The 12343-nt window shown below is 39.2% G+C and overlaps 4 protein-coding genes and 1 long non-coding RNA gene across 7 annotated transcripts; 2 read left to right on the top strand and 3 right to left on the bottom strand.

The window, feature by feature from the left end:
* Positions 1 to 58: 58 nt before the first annotated feature.
* LOC130699941 (coiled-coil domain-containing protein 130 homolog) lies at positions 59 to 1916 on the top strand. Its single transcript, XM_057521996.1, has 8 exons — positions 59 to 161; positions 314 to 381; positions 440 to 577; positions 632 to 743; positions 811 to 882; positions 939 to 1124; positions 1222 to 1360; positions 1434 to 1916. Exons 1-8 carry the CDS (start codon positions 159 to 161, stop codon positions 1736 to 1738), a joined length of 1023 nt encoding a protein of 340 aa, XP_057377979.1. The 5' UTR covers positions 59 to 158; the 3' UTR covers positions 1739 to 1916.
* A 462-nt stretch (positions 1917 to 2378) lies between these two features.
* LOC130699639 (leucine-rich repeat protein soc-2 homolog) lies at positions 2379 to 6156 on the bottom strand. Of its 2 annotated transcripts, XM_057521865.2 has the most exons (7): positions 5857 to 6156; positions 5336 to 5446; positions 5129 to 5250; positions 4918 to 4971; positions 4340 to 4514; positions 3303 to 4285; positions 2379 to 3227 (listed from the first exon to the last, which is right to left on the bottom strand). In XM_057521865.2, exons 2-7 carry the CDS (start codon positions 5412 to 5414, stop codon positions 2766 to 2768), a joined length of 1875 nt encoding a protein of 624 aa, XP_057377848.1. In that variant the 5' UTR covers positions 5415 to 5446; positions 5857 to 6156; the 3' UTR covers positions 2379 to 2765. The 2 variants fall into 2 exon arrangements, with proteins under 2 accessions (XP_057377848.1, XP_057377849.1); XM_057521866.2 differs by lacking the exon at positions 4918 to 4971 and having other exon boundaries at positions 5857 to 6155.
* Positions 6157 to 6573: 417 nt separating this feature from the next.
* LOC130700346 (uncharacterized) lies at positions 6574 to 7388 on the top strand. Of its 2 annotated transcripts, none has more exons than XR_009003750.2 (3): positions 6574 to 6692; positions 6756 to 6959; positions 7020 to 7388. It is a non-coding gene; the product is annotated as an uncharacterized LOC130700346 (long non-coding RNA). The 2 variants fall into 2 exon arrangements; XR_009003752.1 differs by having other exon boundaries at positions 6678 to 6692; positions 6745 to 6959.
* LOC130700186 (NADH dehydrogenase [ubiquinone] 1 beta subcomplex subunit 8, mitochondrial-like) lies at positions 7378 to 8395 on the bottom strand. Its single transcript, XM_057522208.1, has 4 exons — positions 8238 to 8395; positions 7901 to 8121; positions 7561 to 7722; positions 7378 to 7498 (listed from the first exon to the last, which is right to left on the bottom strand). Exons 1-4 carry the CDS (start codon positions 8323 to 8325, stop codon positions 7439 to 7441), a joined length of 531 nt encoding a protein of 176 aa, XP_057378191.1. The 5' UTR covers positions 8326 to 8395; the 3' UTR covers positions 7378 to 7438.
* A 932-nt stretch (positions 8396 to 9327) lies between these two features.
* Positions 9328 to 11904, bottom strand: LOC130699623 (zinc finger protein ZFP2-like). Its single transcript, XM_057521864.2, has 5 exons — positions 11580 to 11904; positions 11285 to 11517; positions 10827 to 11220; positions 10620 to 10757; positions 9328 to 10559 (listed from the first exon to the last, which is right to left on the bottom strand). Exons 1-5 carry the CDS (start codon positions 11689 to 11691, stop codon positions 9535 to 9537), a joined length of 1902 nt encoding a protein of 633 aa, XP_057377847.1. The 5' UTR covers positions 11692 to 11904; the 3' UTR covers positions 9328 to 9534.
* Between the last annotated feature and the right edge of the window lie 439 nt (positions 11905 to 12343).

Below are 12343 nucleotides of genomic sequence, written 5' to 3'. Positions count from 1 at the left end.
AATGCAATCCGCTGGAAAGAATTCCGTAGCTTCCATTTTGCATTTTAGCCACTTTGGTTCATGAAAGGTCGTTTGTTGTTTATTTAGTTGCGAGACACAACGTATGCCAGACTTGTTATTTTGTACGGTTGAAGTGAAATTGCATTAACACATAAAAAATGGTAAATACTTTAATTGAAATTTCTTTGATATTCCCTTAGCAAAAATGTAATGCCGTAAGCTATGGAACTTGAAATAACACTCTTATTGTCATTGTTAACTGTTAGCTTTATAGAATAGAAACATTAACATCTTATGTTCTTTTCGTTCCCAGGGTGAGCGAAAAGGCGTCAATAAATATTATCCACCCGATTGGAGGCCAGAAATGGGATCCATTAATAAGTAAATTATGATAATTGTAGTTCTATAACATAACCTATGAATGTTTAATGGAATATAGATATCATGGCACTCATGCATTACGAGAAAGGGCAAACAAGCTCCACCTTGGCATTCTCATCATCAGATTTGAAATGCCATATAATATCTGGTGTGAAGGTTGTCCCGATAAATCCATTCCTATTGGAATGGGTGTAAGGTACAAATACTTAAGTTTTCTTATGTTTTTGGATAATTATTGATAAATTTCTAGGTATAATGCTGAAAAGACAAAAGTGGGAATGTATTATTCAACCCCGATCTACCAATTTCGTTTTAAATGCCATCTTTGCCCGAACTACATTGTCATGAAAACAGACCCAGGGGTAATTATTAGGACATAGATTTCTAAAGGTTATAGGTTATAGTAACAGTGTTCATTATGTTGTCTAGAATTTAGACTATGTAATTGTCTCAGGGGCAAGAAGACAAGAAAGAAGGTGGGATCCCTTGGACAATGAACAAGTAAGCTTATACAAATTTACGTAAGAGTATTAATTAATATTACCAACTCAATTTAGGTTGTTCCTGAAGAAAAAAGTACTAGCCAAAAATTGGCTACAGACGCAATGTTTAAACTTGAACATGGCGAGAAAGACGCTTTGAAATCCAAGACTGCGGCACCAGTCATCGACCGATTGCAAGATCACAGAGAAAGGTGGAAAGATGACTATAGGACTAATCGCATTCTGCGAGATCAATTCAGAGTAACTGGAATTTTATATATATTAGCAGCTATTAGAAATGTTACGGAAAAGTCTCACCTCGGTCATGTTGTGTCATTATCGTATTTATTTCTGTTAGGCAGCAAAGAAGGACCTGAAAGCGAAAGCTGCAATAGATGCTGCTCTGCTGTCAAAAGCTTCTTTGGATATCAAGCTCCTTCCACAATCGGAAGATGACAAAAAAATTGCCTCCTTATTACGTCTGAATCCAACACAAAGTAAATTGATTTCCGTTTAGTCTTTCCCTATAAGGTTACTCTTATTAATTACAAACAAATACCTCATGAATAGCTCCAGAAGAAAGGCAACAGGACGTCCGTCAAACTATCGACTCAAGACCGCTATTCAGTTCGCCAGATACAGCAGAAAGCACCTCCAGGCGAAGTGTAATGCCGAACCCTTTCGTTAAAGATCCACGGGCCAAGAGCTCTAGTTCTGCTTTAACACGCCATGATCTTGGTGTTTGTTTAAAGCCGAAAGATACGCGGGATTCGGAGGATGTATCCAGCACCTCTTCATCAGCTAAGGCTGGTCCATCAAAGTTAGTCAGTCTCTGCAACTATACTTCCAGTAGCAGTGACGAAGATTCTCAATAAATTTGATGGGGAAGAAATGAAGTTCGCGGTTGCAAATCGTATTTTTACAAACGAAATATAACAATTATGCTTTGACAACTTGGATAACACATAACGAGCAAAACGAATTGGAGCACATTGAACCATGAACATGTGTATATACCAATTGGAATAATAGTAGATACAAACACGTTAACTACTTTTTTTTTTACTTCTTTGAAATGTTTTTAAGGTTTCAACATCAGAGGGATATAAACGAGTAGCATCTGGGCAAACAGCAAACGTTGATACACAGTCGAAAAATTTGAACACTGAAGAGGAAATGGATCTTGTGTACAATTATTTAATTGTGTCGGTGTGTGGTCGAATAGGGGCAGAAGGTCGGACCTGGGCACTTAAAAACACGCACACGTCAAAGGACAATCAACATATCAACCTTCTTTTTTTCTATTAGTGAACCTTACGTCTCGATTCAGTAGGACAACTATATAGCGTGCCTTATAAACCCATAAAAGCTGGGTGTCTAATGCTGAGGGGAAAAAAATTGGCAAACACGATACGCAATACCAAGCACTGCTGGCGCGCAAAAAGATGTTTGCTTAAACCTTGTTAAAAGTGTGCTACTTCTTTTTTGAGCAAACACCCGCCCCATTTGCTAGTATTTTTCCGGTTTTTTTCCTTTTTTACAACGCTTCTTAGCCTGTCAAAATAGTATAAATGTAGGGCCTATGGTGAACAGATATTCGCTATATCAATCTCTGTGCCACGTCTCCCTACTTCTTTCGAGTTAGAAAAACGGAAAAAAAAAAATCATGTCAAGCTACGCCATGAAATGGTTAGAATCAATCTCGAAGGAAATAAGAGACAAAATTGGCACACAACACACACATACTTATGTAGTCGCCCATTAAAAGACGGTCGGAGGGAAGGGGTTCTCGGAAACACGAGCGAAAGGTTCGAAAATCGAGAGAGCGAGAGTAAAAGGACAGATTTAATTTGCGGAATCTAATCGGATGCGCTTAGGCTGAACTGATGTGCCTCTTTCACTTTACATAGAACGATAAGGGCCCTGCATTTTAAGGAACTGGATAACTAGGGAAGGGCCTCCCGCTACTATCTCAGCCGGAATTTGCGACAGCGGACAGTTTTCGATACTCATAATCTGTAGACTGGAACACAATGCCAATTCAAACGGCAGATTGTGCAAATTCAGATTATCATTCAGATAGAGTGATTCCAGGGTCTCGAGCGTACCGATTTCCTCCGGTATGTAGGACAGATTATTTTCCCCTACACTAAGGTAGGTCAAATTAGAGAGGTGGCCTACTGCCCGTGGTAAAGAAGTTAGTTGATTCGACTGGACGATTAATTTCTTTAAATCACGTAAAAATCCAATCTCGTTGGGCAAAGTTTCGAGTTTGTTTTCTTCCAAATCAAGCACTCTTAGTTTGCGCAGATTGCCGATGCTGTTTGGCACTCGCTTTAGATTATTGTTCGATAGGATCAACACCTATATCAACAGATTTAGAAAAAGAAAGGTTACAACAGTCTCAAATGTTTTAAATATACGAATAATAAACCGTACCTCAAGAGATTGAAGAAGAGCGATATCGTCAGGGACTTTGTTAAGTTGGTTAGTACCGAGATTAAGTTCCACCATGTTGACCCACGTCCCAATATCCAATGGTAATGACGTCAATAGGTTTTCCTTCATGTTCAGTTTGGCCAAATGTTTGGCTCGAGAGAATATTCCATACGGAATTTTGTCTACTTGATTGTGCTCCAGGTTGATGCTGTGTACGTTGATGAATTGGGAAGGTCCGCCCGATGGATAAGCGGTAAAGGAGTTGCGGGAGAAGGTGATAGAAGTCAGTTGACTCAGTGAAGACAAAAGCCCATCGGGAAGATGGGAAATGGCGTTGCCTTCGACATTAAACTCGTCCATATGCACACAGTTACTCAGGGATCTGGGTACACTTGTCAATCGATTGTATCGTAAACCCAGGCGGTTGAGATTACGCAGTTGGCCGATACTCTCCGGGATGTCGAGGAGCTCATTGTGTTGCAGATCCAGAGACGAAAGCTGAACGCAATTGCCAATCTCTTCGGGTAAATGCTCCAAGTGATTGTGAGACACGTCAAATGTAATCAAATTTGTCAGCCGACCAATTCCAGCTGGCAGTTCTCGGATCTTGTTTTCACGCAAGCTTAACATCGTTAAATGAGTGAGTTGACGGATCTCGTCACCGACTACACGGATCCGATTGAAGCGCAGAAATAGGGTGGTCAAAGAATGAAGTTTGTAAACAACGTCGGGGATCTCATGCAATTTGTTATGTCGTAGATCAAGTACGCGGAGACAACGCAAGTTGGCCAAGCTATCTGGCAAGGCTGTCAGAGAATTTTCACTGAGCGCCAAAGTTGAAAGATTTACTAAACATCCTATTTCAGGAGGAAGACACGCCAATTTGTTTCCGTAGAGGTAGAATTCGGTCAAATGAGTTAGGTCACGAACTGAGGGAGGTAGCAAGGTCACACTTGATTTGGATAAGTCCAATCGTGATTTCCCTATTTTACGTAACATTCTGTTAAATATCGTATACGGAATTAGTTATGATTTACCTTCTTCTTTGCAACGCGTGAATTCTTTGGCAACATCCAAATCAGCTTGAATTGGCTTGTTCTTTTTAACTGTTGGTTTTGGTTTGTTCGATTCGGGGTGCTTAACTGTGACCACCTTTGGGCGAGCTCCATCGCAACCCCCCGAACTTAGTGAGCCGGAAGATAACTTCTTCTCCTATAAGAAAACATGGGCTATTAGAAATTGCAACCGAAAAAAAAAATTCCCAAAGGTGAAGAAACTGGCGCACCGGAAGCTAGGAAAAAGCTGTAATGATTAATGAAAAATTAATTCGTGCTTCTCAATTAAACCTCAACTGCTCTAGCGCGTGTGATAAGGTATACTGACAGTGGATGATAAGTATCATAAAGCAAACATTTCTAAGGATCTCGGTGCCAAGCTACCAGGTATAAAAGGCCTATATTGGGTCATGCTCATGCTATTGTATCAGTTAGCTGTAGCTGAAGGGAAAAACGAAGCAATGGGCAGAATTTGGGAAAAATGTATATGGCAAATGGAGTAATCAGAAGGTGGGTCACTAGACTGCCAAAAACAGGGTGAATTCATCTGAACCACTTACAATCACTCTTGGTTGACAATGAGCTTGAGCTTGTGAAGACTTAGCAAAACCAGTCTGTAAAATTGAATCAAACACATGAAATACCAAATCATTTTTCGCCTGCTGTTTACTCCTTGGATTGGTTTAATGTTTAAGACAAAACCAACAATTTAAAGCTTACTTTTTCTTATTACTGTTTGTTGTGCTTTTAATCTAAATGTCAATCACTTGCCTTGTTGTCTTTAGAACTGGAACTAGATGACGGAGCAGGATTGCCTTCGTTCACTTCTGGCATTTCGTTTGCCGAAAGTATAGGATGACCGTCTAATTCAGGAGAAGTAAGACTTGCCACACCTTAAGAGTCGAAAATGCCATTGAAGAAATCAATAGCAAATTGATAATTCATAAATCATTTACTTATCAAGTGGATTCCCCTGACCCTTATAATCAGCTAATCTCTCTGCAGCAGCAGCTGAAGGTGGAAATTCAGTGTTTCGATTCTTAGGAGTTTTTCTCATTATGTAAACTCCATGCAGAATGCAACCTACTCCTGGAAAAAGAAAAAAAATTGTCACTAGCCATCTTTATGATGTGTCACAGATTTAAATTGGTTTTGTGTTAAAATTATGGCTAGTTATACAATGGCAAGATGGTGGAAAATACTGGAATAATACACATTGTTGAAAGGGGTAGTTCTAGGTCTCATATATGGTTTAATCGTAAGAGCATGGTAACAGATTAAGTTGAAGCATGATTTCCACATCAAGGCTTAGAACTAGGACTCCAACCATATGCAAGTGAATAAAACTGATATGACATACTATTATTTAAGAATATTTCCATTGTAAGTGAAAAAGTTAAACTATGTAAAAGACATGGGGAGTCTATATATACATATATATATATTTTATAATATGGAAGGTAACAGGTAATGGATATAGAAAACAGAGGGCGACTCACCACCTTAACCACATGGAAAAATGACTAATTGACTATGTGACAAGAAAACTATCGTGAAAAATCCACAGGACCAAAATATAACGAGATGTGTATGCAGTTCAAGGATATTGTCCTTGTCCAATGGTGTGTGCACAGAAGGCTTTCTGGGTTCTGGACACTGGGTTTCAATTCACTACCTCTTATTGTTTCACACTGTTTTTACACTGAAACCACAAAGCCACTTTTGAGGAATTCCCATAAAATAAAAATAGTTGACGAGAATAGAAATAGAAATATTTTGAGTATATCAATCGGAGACCAAGCCCAACTATTTCTTCCCTTCCCTGTCTAAATGCCAGCATCAATTCTTCGGGGTTTTGCAGTGGCGCTAGCTACTATTATAAGTTTGGCTTCGCTTATTGACAAACCTGGCTGGGACTGGGAGGCTGGGAAGTGGGAACTTGGCATTGGAAAATTGGTAATTCGTAAAAATTAGAGAACCGATGATTCTCTCTTACCTGGGCTATGCATTGATAGGCTAATGAGATCTAAAGAAGTTTTTTTCTGAAATACACATCGATATTTTATACAGATCAATTTGTTTTTACGCGCCAAAAAAGTTCTATTGTCACAGGTGATTATGGGAGTGAAATGGTAGCGCAGACAGGTAAATGTAAGTCAAGTAGTGAAAGTGGCAATCTAATGTTTTGCCCGGGTTACCCTCTATTGCCTTTTCATTACCTTCCACTCCTCTCATTTAACATTTCCTGATCGTCTACAAAGTTAACGAAATGGGGTGCACGGTGTAACAAACTTAGTCTCACAGAGAACGTTGAAAACTATTCAACCCCGAATAAGTATAAAATTTTTTTCTTTTTTTATTTTGGCCTCTCTGTAAGTTAATTAAAGGTATATCTTAGGAACGTTTTGTTGACGTTTACGTAAGCTACATACAATTTAATGCGAAAGACGGTTTTGACTTGCTTCAGTAGCCAAGAATGGACACCAATTTCAACATGGATAAGTGTTTATGCCACCGGCCCTTAGTTTCCGTGCTATGCCGTAACTGTGGATACAGGCTTAGCAATTGCCGAAAACAGATAAAGTGTGACGAACATCCAAACGTAATACAAACTTACTAACTAGAATAATCTTATTATCTGCTAACTTACTTACTTGGTTAGGTAAGCTACATCCAGGACCTAACAGAATGTCCACAATGTCATAACTCCAATGACTATTTACATGAATATGGCACTTCAAAGAGTTTTTCTATCAGACTGTCAACTAAACAAGAGGCTAAGACCAGAAGTTGCTGAGAATATTGAATTGTGAAACACAGTATAGTAACAATGACTGTTAAAAACTATACATTTTATTCTTTGGGCCAAATGATTTTTCAGTTTGCAAATTGTTTCCTACATATAATTTAAATGAACTTCTCATATCTGCTGAAAGTTCCTTTACACAATTGCTTTGTTTGATTTTTCTAAGATTGTTTCTATTTGATCCAGAAATTGGGACACAGAATAAACCACAAGGTACCTACTTAACTTTTATTATGTCACACTCCTTATTACATTCTTAATTAATGCAAAATGCATTAATCCACTGGCTCATAAGTGTAGTGGGTCTTCCCTTGGTTAGGATATTGCGGTGGTGTCTAAAAATATTTCAAACAATCTAGTAAATTATCATAGCTTAAAACATACTACCAATTCTTACCCATGGATGTCTCAGATACCAGTCATTGTATTCACACAATAAGTGAAGAGCAAGGAATCCACCCATAATTCCTAGAAATGATCCCCACATATGCTTTGCTGAGTAGCGTGTTCTAGCATTGCTGAGCTTTTCTTCGGTGAAAGCATCATACTGTGTGTGCATCTACATCAAAGGTATTTAAAAACCATATTAGTAAATAGCTATACCTGATTGACACATACATGCACACTACATAATTCATTAAAATTTGCCCAATAAAAAAATTTAAATTTCTAACTCTGAGCTGACAAAGGGTGATATCCACATCAATGCAAAATTGAAGGAAATAAACTATATTTACTGGTTCTCCAAAATCTCTCTTCATTTCAGGATAGTCCCAATTATATAGGGAATCTTTCATGTCAGCAGAAACAAGCGGGAGCTTTGGATAGTCACCATATCCCAATCCATCATCAGGATAGGGTTCATAGTCCTGGGGAAGCAGGCCATACTTTTTTGCTGCTGCAATTCTTTCAGCATCTGTTTTGGGATACGGACCGGGTTTCCAGTCCTTGTTCCAATCTTTGGAATTAAACGTCATAAACATTAGACACATTAACACGTCATTTCATGGAATTGGATAGCACCTATGTTACAAATTACAATATTAATAGTAAATAATTATTCAAATGACTCACAGGCTGCTAATCTGACGAACTGTAACCGATGGATCCCATTATTCCGAAGAACAGGATTGATCAAGGCTTTCTTAATGAGCGCAGCCATATTTACTATCCTTTCTTCTGCTCTTGCAAAAAGAGGCAGAACTGTCTTAATAGTGCCAGGTCAGGCAGCTGGTTTTAGGTGGTGTGGCATGAAGCGCTAAAGCGACCAAACTGCTGAAGCAGAATCTACCGTGAGAGACGTATCAAACGTGTGATCGAGGTAAATTGGTGCGATGCCGGCTATCTTCAAGAGATACAACAAAAAACTTAAAAAGAAATTTAGCGCTAGGAATATTAAGGTTACTGAACAAACAAATTTCGAAAACCACGAGCATTGCTTATAACGGGTGGGCGACAGCACGTAAGCCGGCGGGCAGGCACAGCAGCTGCTTTGAAAAATAATATTGACTAAAAAATCTTTAAAAAAAAATTTAAATAGCATGACAACAAAGATTCGAACCCGTAAAATCATCGTGGCAGCCGCGAACTATTCCACAGCGCCATTTTGCAATCACTTACCATGTGTATAAGTTACCTATTTGAATGAGCGACATCTAAAGCTAATAATACATCATACAAGGCTCGCAAGATTCTACATACATCACTTCGGACATTATCTACCTCAAGAAAGAAGGCGAAGAAAGAAGAGCCATGCCTACTATGAAGGGGCTAAAAATGGCAGAATAAAAAAACACACACACACACCACTCACGACAAGTATACAGACGCTTTACATCGACCTGTAGTACCGTTCACTATACGTTAAAGATCGACCCACAAACTGAGGTAGAGAAGAGGTGATCGTAGCTCGTAGATTGTTAGTAAGTCTCCCCATGGCCACTAGGTACATGGATGCAGGTAGCTAATAATGTCTAAAACCAATAAGGCGTACAGTAGTAGGCAGGCTAGTTGTGTTATATTTTTGAATATTTACCGCTGATTCAGTATTATCTAACCTGAGTTGACACTGAATTTTTGACAGCTGCCAGGTAAATCTTCGATAAGAATACACTTTTCTTAATGCCAATCTTCCCGAAGGACCTAATTGTACAACATAAAGCTCTGAAGGTCACCATGGATCATGTATTTTGACACTGGTACACAACTTGGCAATACTTCCGAATACTGTTCCTATTCAGTTAGTGGCAACTGTCTTGCGACACGGGCATACATGAATACTCAATTTGAGAATGCAAGGTAAAAGACAGGTTTCCATTGATATAATGGGAACGAGTAAACACAACAAAAGGTATACCACCGACAAACGAAATCAAATTTCGATAATGATATCACCATCAGAAAGAGTGACATACGAAACTTCAGCTTCATGATCGTTTTGGGTTTCATCTGCTGTGCCAACAATATGGAGGACTGCTGCATGCCCTTCGGATTCTTCCTGTTGGAGTTCATCAATAGCCGTGGCCAGCGGCTTGTCCACCAAAGTTTCATAGTTTTTTTTCTTCCCTGCTCGACCTCTTTTTGCTACAGTTGCGCTGGAGGCAGCCCCAAGAAGTGCATCCACGGATTGTCCGTGCTCTTCTACAACCGCTTGTTGCCTTAAATGTATAGCACGGTGTTTCGACAAATTGGAAGACTGGGTAAACTTTTTTGAGCAGAATTCACACTCAAAGTTTTTCTCGCCTAGATGGATAGCGCGATGTTTGTTCAGATTACCACTGCTAGTAAATGTCCGGTCACAGAAATCACACTGGTAAGGTCGTTCGCCAGTGTGAATTAGGAAATGACGGCGAAGGTGGTGTGTTTTGCGAAAACTTGCTTGACAAATATTACAAGTGTGCGGCTTTAATCCTGAGTGAACTAGTTGATGCGCCTTTAGAGATGATGCTTGGCAAAACGTCTTGCCGCATGTTTCACACTGAAAATCTTTAGAAGATGCATTTAGATGTGTCCTAACATGCTCCTGAAGGCTGGCATCCAAAGGAAATGTTTTGCCACACAAGTTACAAACGTGTGCTTCATCGCCTTCATCATTTGCTTTGGAAGACTGATCTTCATTGGAATAAACAGTTAGGAATTCATTCTTAGATTCCGCATCTTGGCCATCTTCTACAACCAAAGACCCAGCTGCCTTAGTCTGCTGGCTCTCTTTCTTTTGCTCGTGCTCCTTGGCCACATGGCTACGTACATCGCTTTTGGAAGCAAGCTCAACACCGCAAAAAGGACATGGATAAAGTCGGCCTTTACTCTCGGTCGTGTGTGTCAGCATATGTCGCTTCATGTTTGCAACTTGAGTGAAAGTCTTGCCACATTGCGTGCATAGGAAAGGCTTGTCGCCTAGAAACGCAAGAGTTCAAAGACAAATTTGGATAATGGAAATTCATCGAGCAATTTTACCGGTATGAATTCGACGATGTCGTCGCATTGAAGTGTGATCTCGGAAACGCTTAGGACAAAATTCGCAAGCGAAAGGTCTCTCGCCAGTATGCAGTCTCTGATGAGCAACTAATCCGGTTTTTAATGAGAAAGTCTTACCTACAGGTAAGAGGTAAAGTGAATAAGAAATTTCGGTAAATATATGAAATGGTAATTTGAGGCAAATACCACAGGTGTCACATTGGAATGCTTTCTCTTTTGTATGAATAGTCAAATGTTTCCTCATATCCGAGAGCTGGGAACACCGGTGCGGACAATAGGGGCACATAGCTGGCTTTTCACCTGTGTGGGTTCTCATATGTTGTCTTAGGTTTGAACGGTCATAAAAACGCCGTTCGCACAGGTCACACTTAAGGGGCTTTATTCCTTGATGTTTGATGACATGTAGCCGCAAATAGTCACTGCGTAAAAAGGTTTTTCCGCAGGTGTCGCAGGTGTACGGTTTGGTTCCATTATGGATATTCATGTGGCGCACTAAATCATTTTTGTGATGAAAAGACTTTGAGCAGTCTTTACAACCATACTTTCCTTTGTGCTCTGTCTCACTAAGTTCAGGGTATTCCTGTATAGTATCAAATTATATGGTTGATATTTAGTCAGAAAACTACTTGTTTTGGTTACTATACTTTGTTGAATGCTTCCCAATCAACATCTTCATCCCCGTCTTCATCTACAAGATTTTCTTCAGGGATTTCATCTGCTGTAGGATTCTTGGTAGCCTCTCCTTCTATTTCTTCCTCTTTTTCTGGATCATTGTCACCTTTCACTTCACACACTTCAAAAATTACAGGATCCTCATCAGCTCGATGATCTTGCACCTTTTCATCTCCAATGAAACTTGGGTCACTTTTTTTCTTACCTACAGGGAACATAAAAACTCATTATAGTATACAACAGAAAGTAAACAGAATTATCCATTACTTTTTCTCTGTGATCTTCTAACTTGAATGAAAATGGTTGTATTTTCACCACCATTACTGGAGACAGCAGTAACCTCATCCTCATTCAGTTTAATCTCAGATTGTTTATCCATTTTTCAGAACTTCTAATAGCTCATATCAGGTGGACAGCTTGCTTCAAAAACTCGATGTTATCCCAGACTGAAGTGACACTAGCCGTCCAGAAAAGGGACTCCTGGTATGAATTGACAGACGTTGACTACGATGGGTTTCAATCAGAAACGACATTCAAGACCTAGTCGTGTTAAATTGGGATAAAGGTTTTGATTTAAGTACACTAAATCCCCGAAGCAAGCAACAAAAAATCATAAACTACATGGAATTCTTTAACCTTTTTATTTCATTGCAATCCGTGGCAAAATAAATCTTGCTTTTACGAAGGCCAATCAAGTCATTGTGAATCTTAACGATTCACAATTCGTGGTGTGCCCTACAGCGCCACCAGTCGTGATATATTTGAATCACCAGTCGGTTATCGTGAAGTAAACAGAAAGCAGGTTTATTTCCCTTTCCTTTTTTCAGTCATTTTTTTTCCTCTTTATTTCTCTTTTTTTCTTCTATTACGTTTTGCTTTTCTACGTTTGGATGAAGGTAATCTGTACATTTGTGATATCCGTCAGACTTTGTGCCGTGTATTCCAAACCGTCTGCTGCTGCAATAGAACACAATTCTAATTTTTTTTATTTTAACAAGCATTACTATTTTTATTGCAATTTTCTATAACGT

The sequence above is a fragment of the Daphnia carinata genome, chromosome 10 (genome assembly GCF_022539665.2).
Source record: "Daphnia carinata strain CSIRO-1 chromosome 10, CSIRO_AGI_Dcar_HiC_V3, whole genome shotgun sequence".
In the NCBI taxonomy this organism is placed as follows: domain Eukaryota; kingdom Metazoa; phylum Arthropoda; class Branchiopoda; order Diplostraca; family Daphniidae; genus Daphnia; species Daphnia carinata.
This window is presented reverse-complemented; position numbering and strand designations above follow the sequence as displayed.

Coding starts and splice junctions, on each gene's coding strand:
- LOC130699941 (XM_057521996.1), top strand. Junction 578..631: donor CCTATTGGAATGGGTGTAAG/GTACAAATACTT, acceptor ATAAATTTCTAG/GTATAATGCTGAAAAGACAA. Junction 1,125..1,221: donor TTCTGCGAGATCAATTCAGA/GTAACTGGAATT, acceptor TATTTCTGTTAG/GCAGCAAAGAAGGACCTGAA.
- LOC130699639 (XM_057521865.2), bottom strand. CDS start 5,414: ATGAGAAAAACTCCTAAGAATCGAAACACTGAATTTCCACCTTCAGCT. Junction 4,972..5,128: donor CCAGTTCTAAAGACAACAAG/GCAAGTGATTGA, acceptor TCAATTTTACAG/ACTGGTTTTGCTAAGTCTTC. Junction 3,228..3,302: donor CTCTTCTTCAATCTCTTGAG/GTACGGTTTATT, acceptor CTGTTGATATAG/GTGTTGATCCTATCGAACAA.
- LOC130700186 (XM_057522208.1), bottom strand. CDS start 8,325: ATGGCTGCGCTCATTAAGAAAGCCTTGATCAATCCTGTTCTTCGGAAT. Junction 7,723..7,900: donor AGAGAGATTTTGGAGAACCA/GTAAATATAGTT, acceptor CCTTTGATGTAG/ATGCACACACAGTATGATGC. Junction 7,499..7,560: donor GGTATCTGAGACATCCATGG/GTAAGAATTGGT, acceptor AAATATTTTTAG/ACACCACCGCAATATCCTAA.
- LOC130699623 (XM_057521864.2), bottom strand. CDS start 11,691: ATGGATAAACAATCTGAGATTAAACTGAATGAGGATGAGGTTACTGCT. Junction 11,518..11,579: donor TAGAAGATCACAGAGAAAAA/GTAATGGATAAT, acceptor TGTTCCCTGTAG/GTAAGAAAAAAAGTGACCCA. Junction 10,560..10,619: donor ACATCGTCGAATTCATACCG/GTAAAATTGCTC, acceptor TTGCGTTTCTAG/GCGACAAGCCTTTCCTATGC.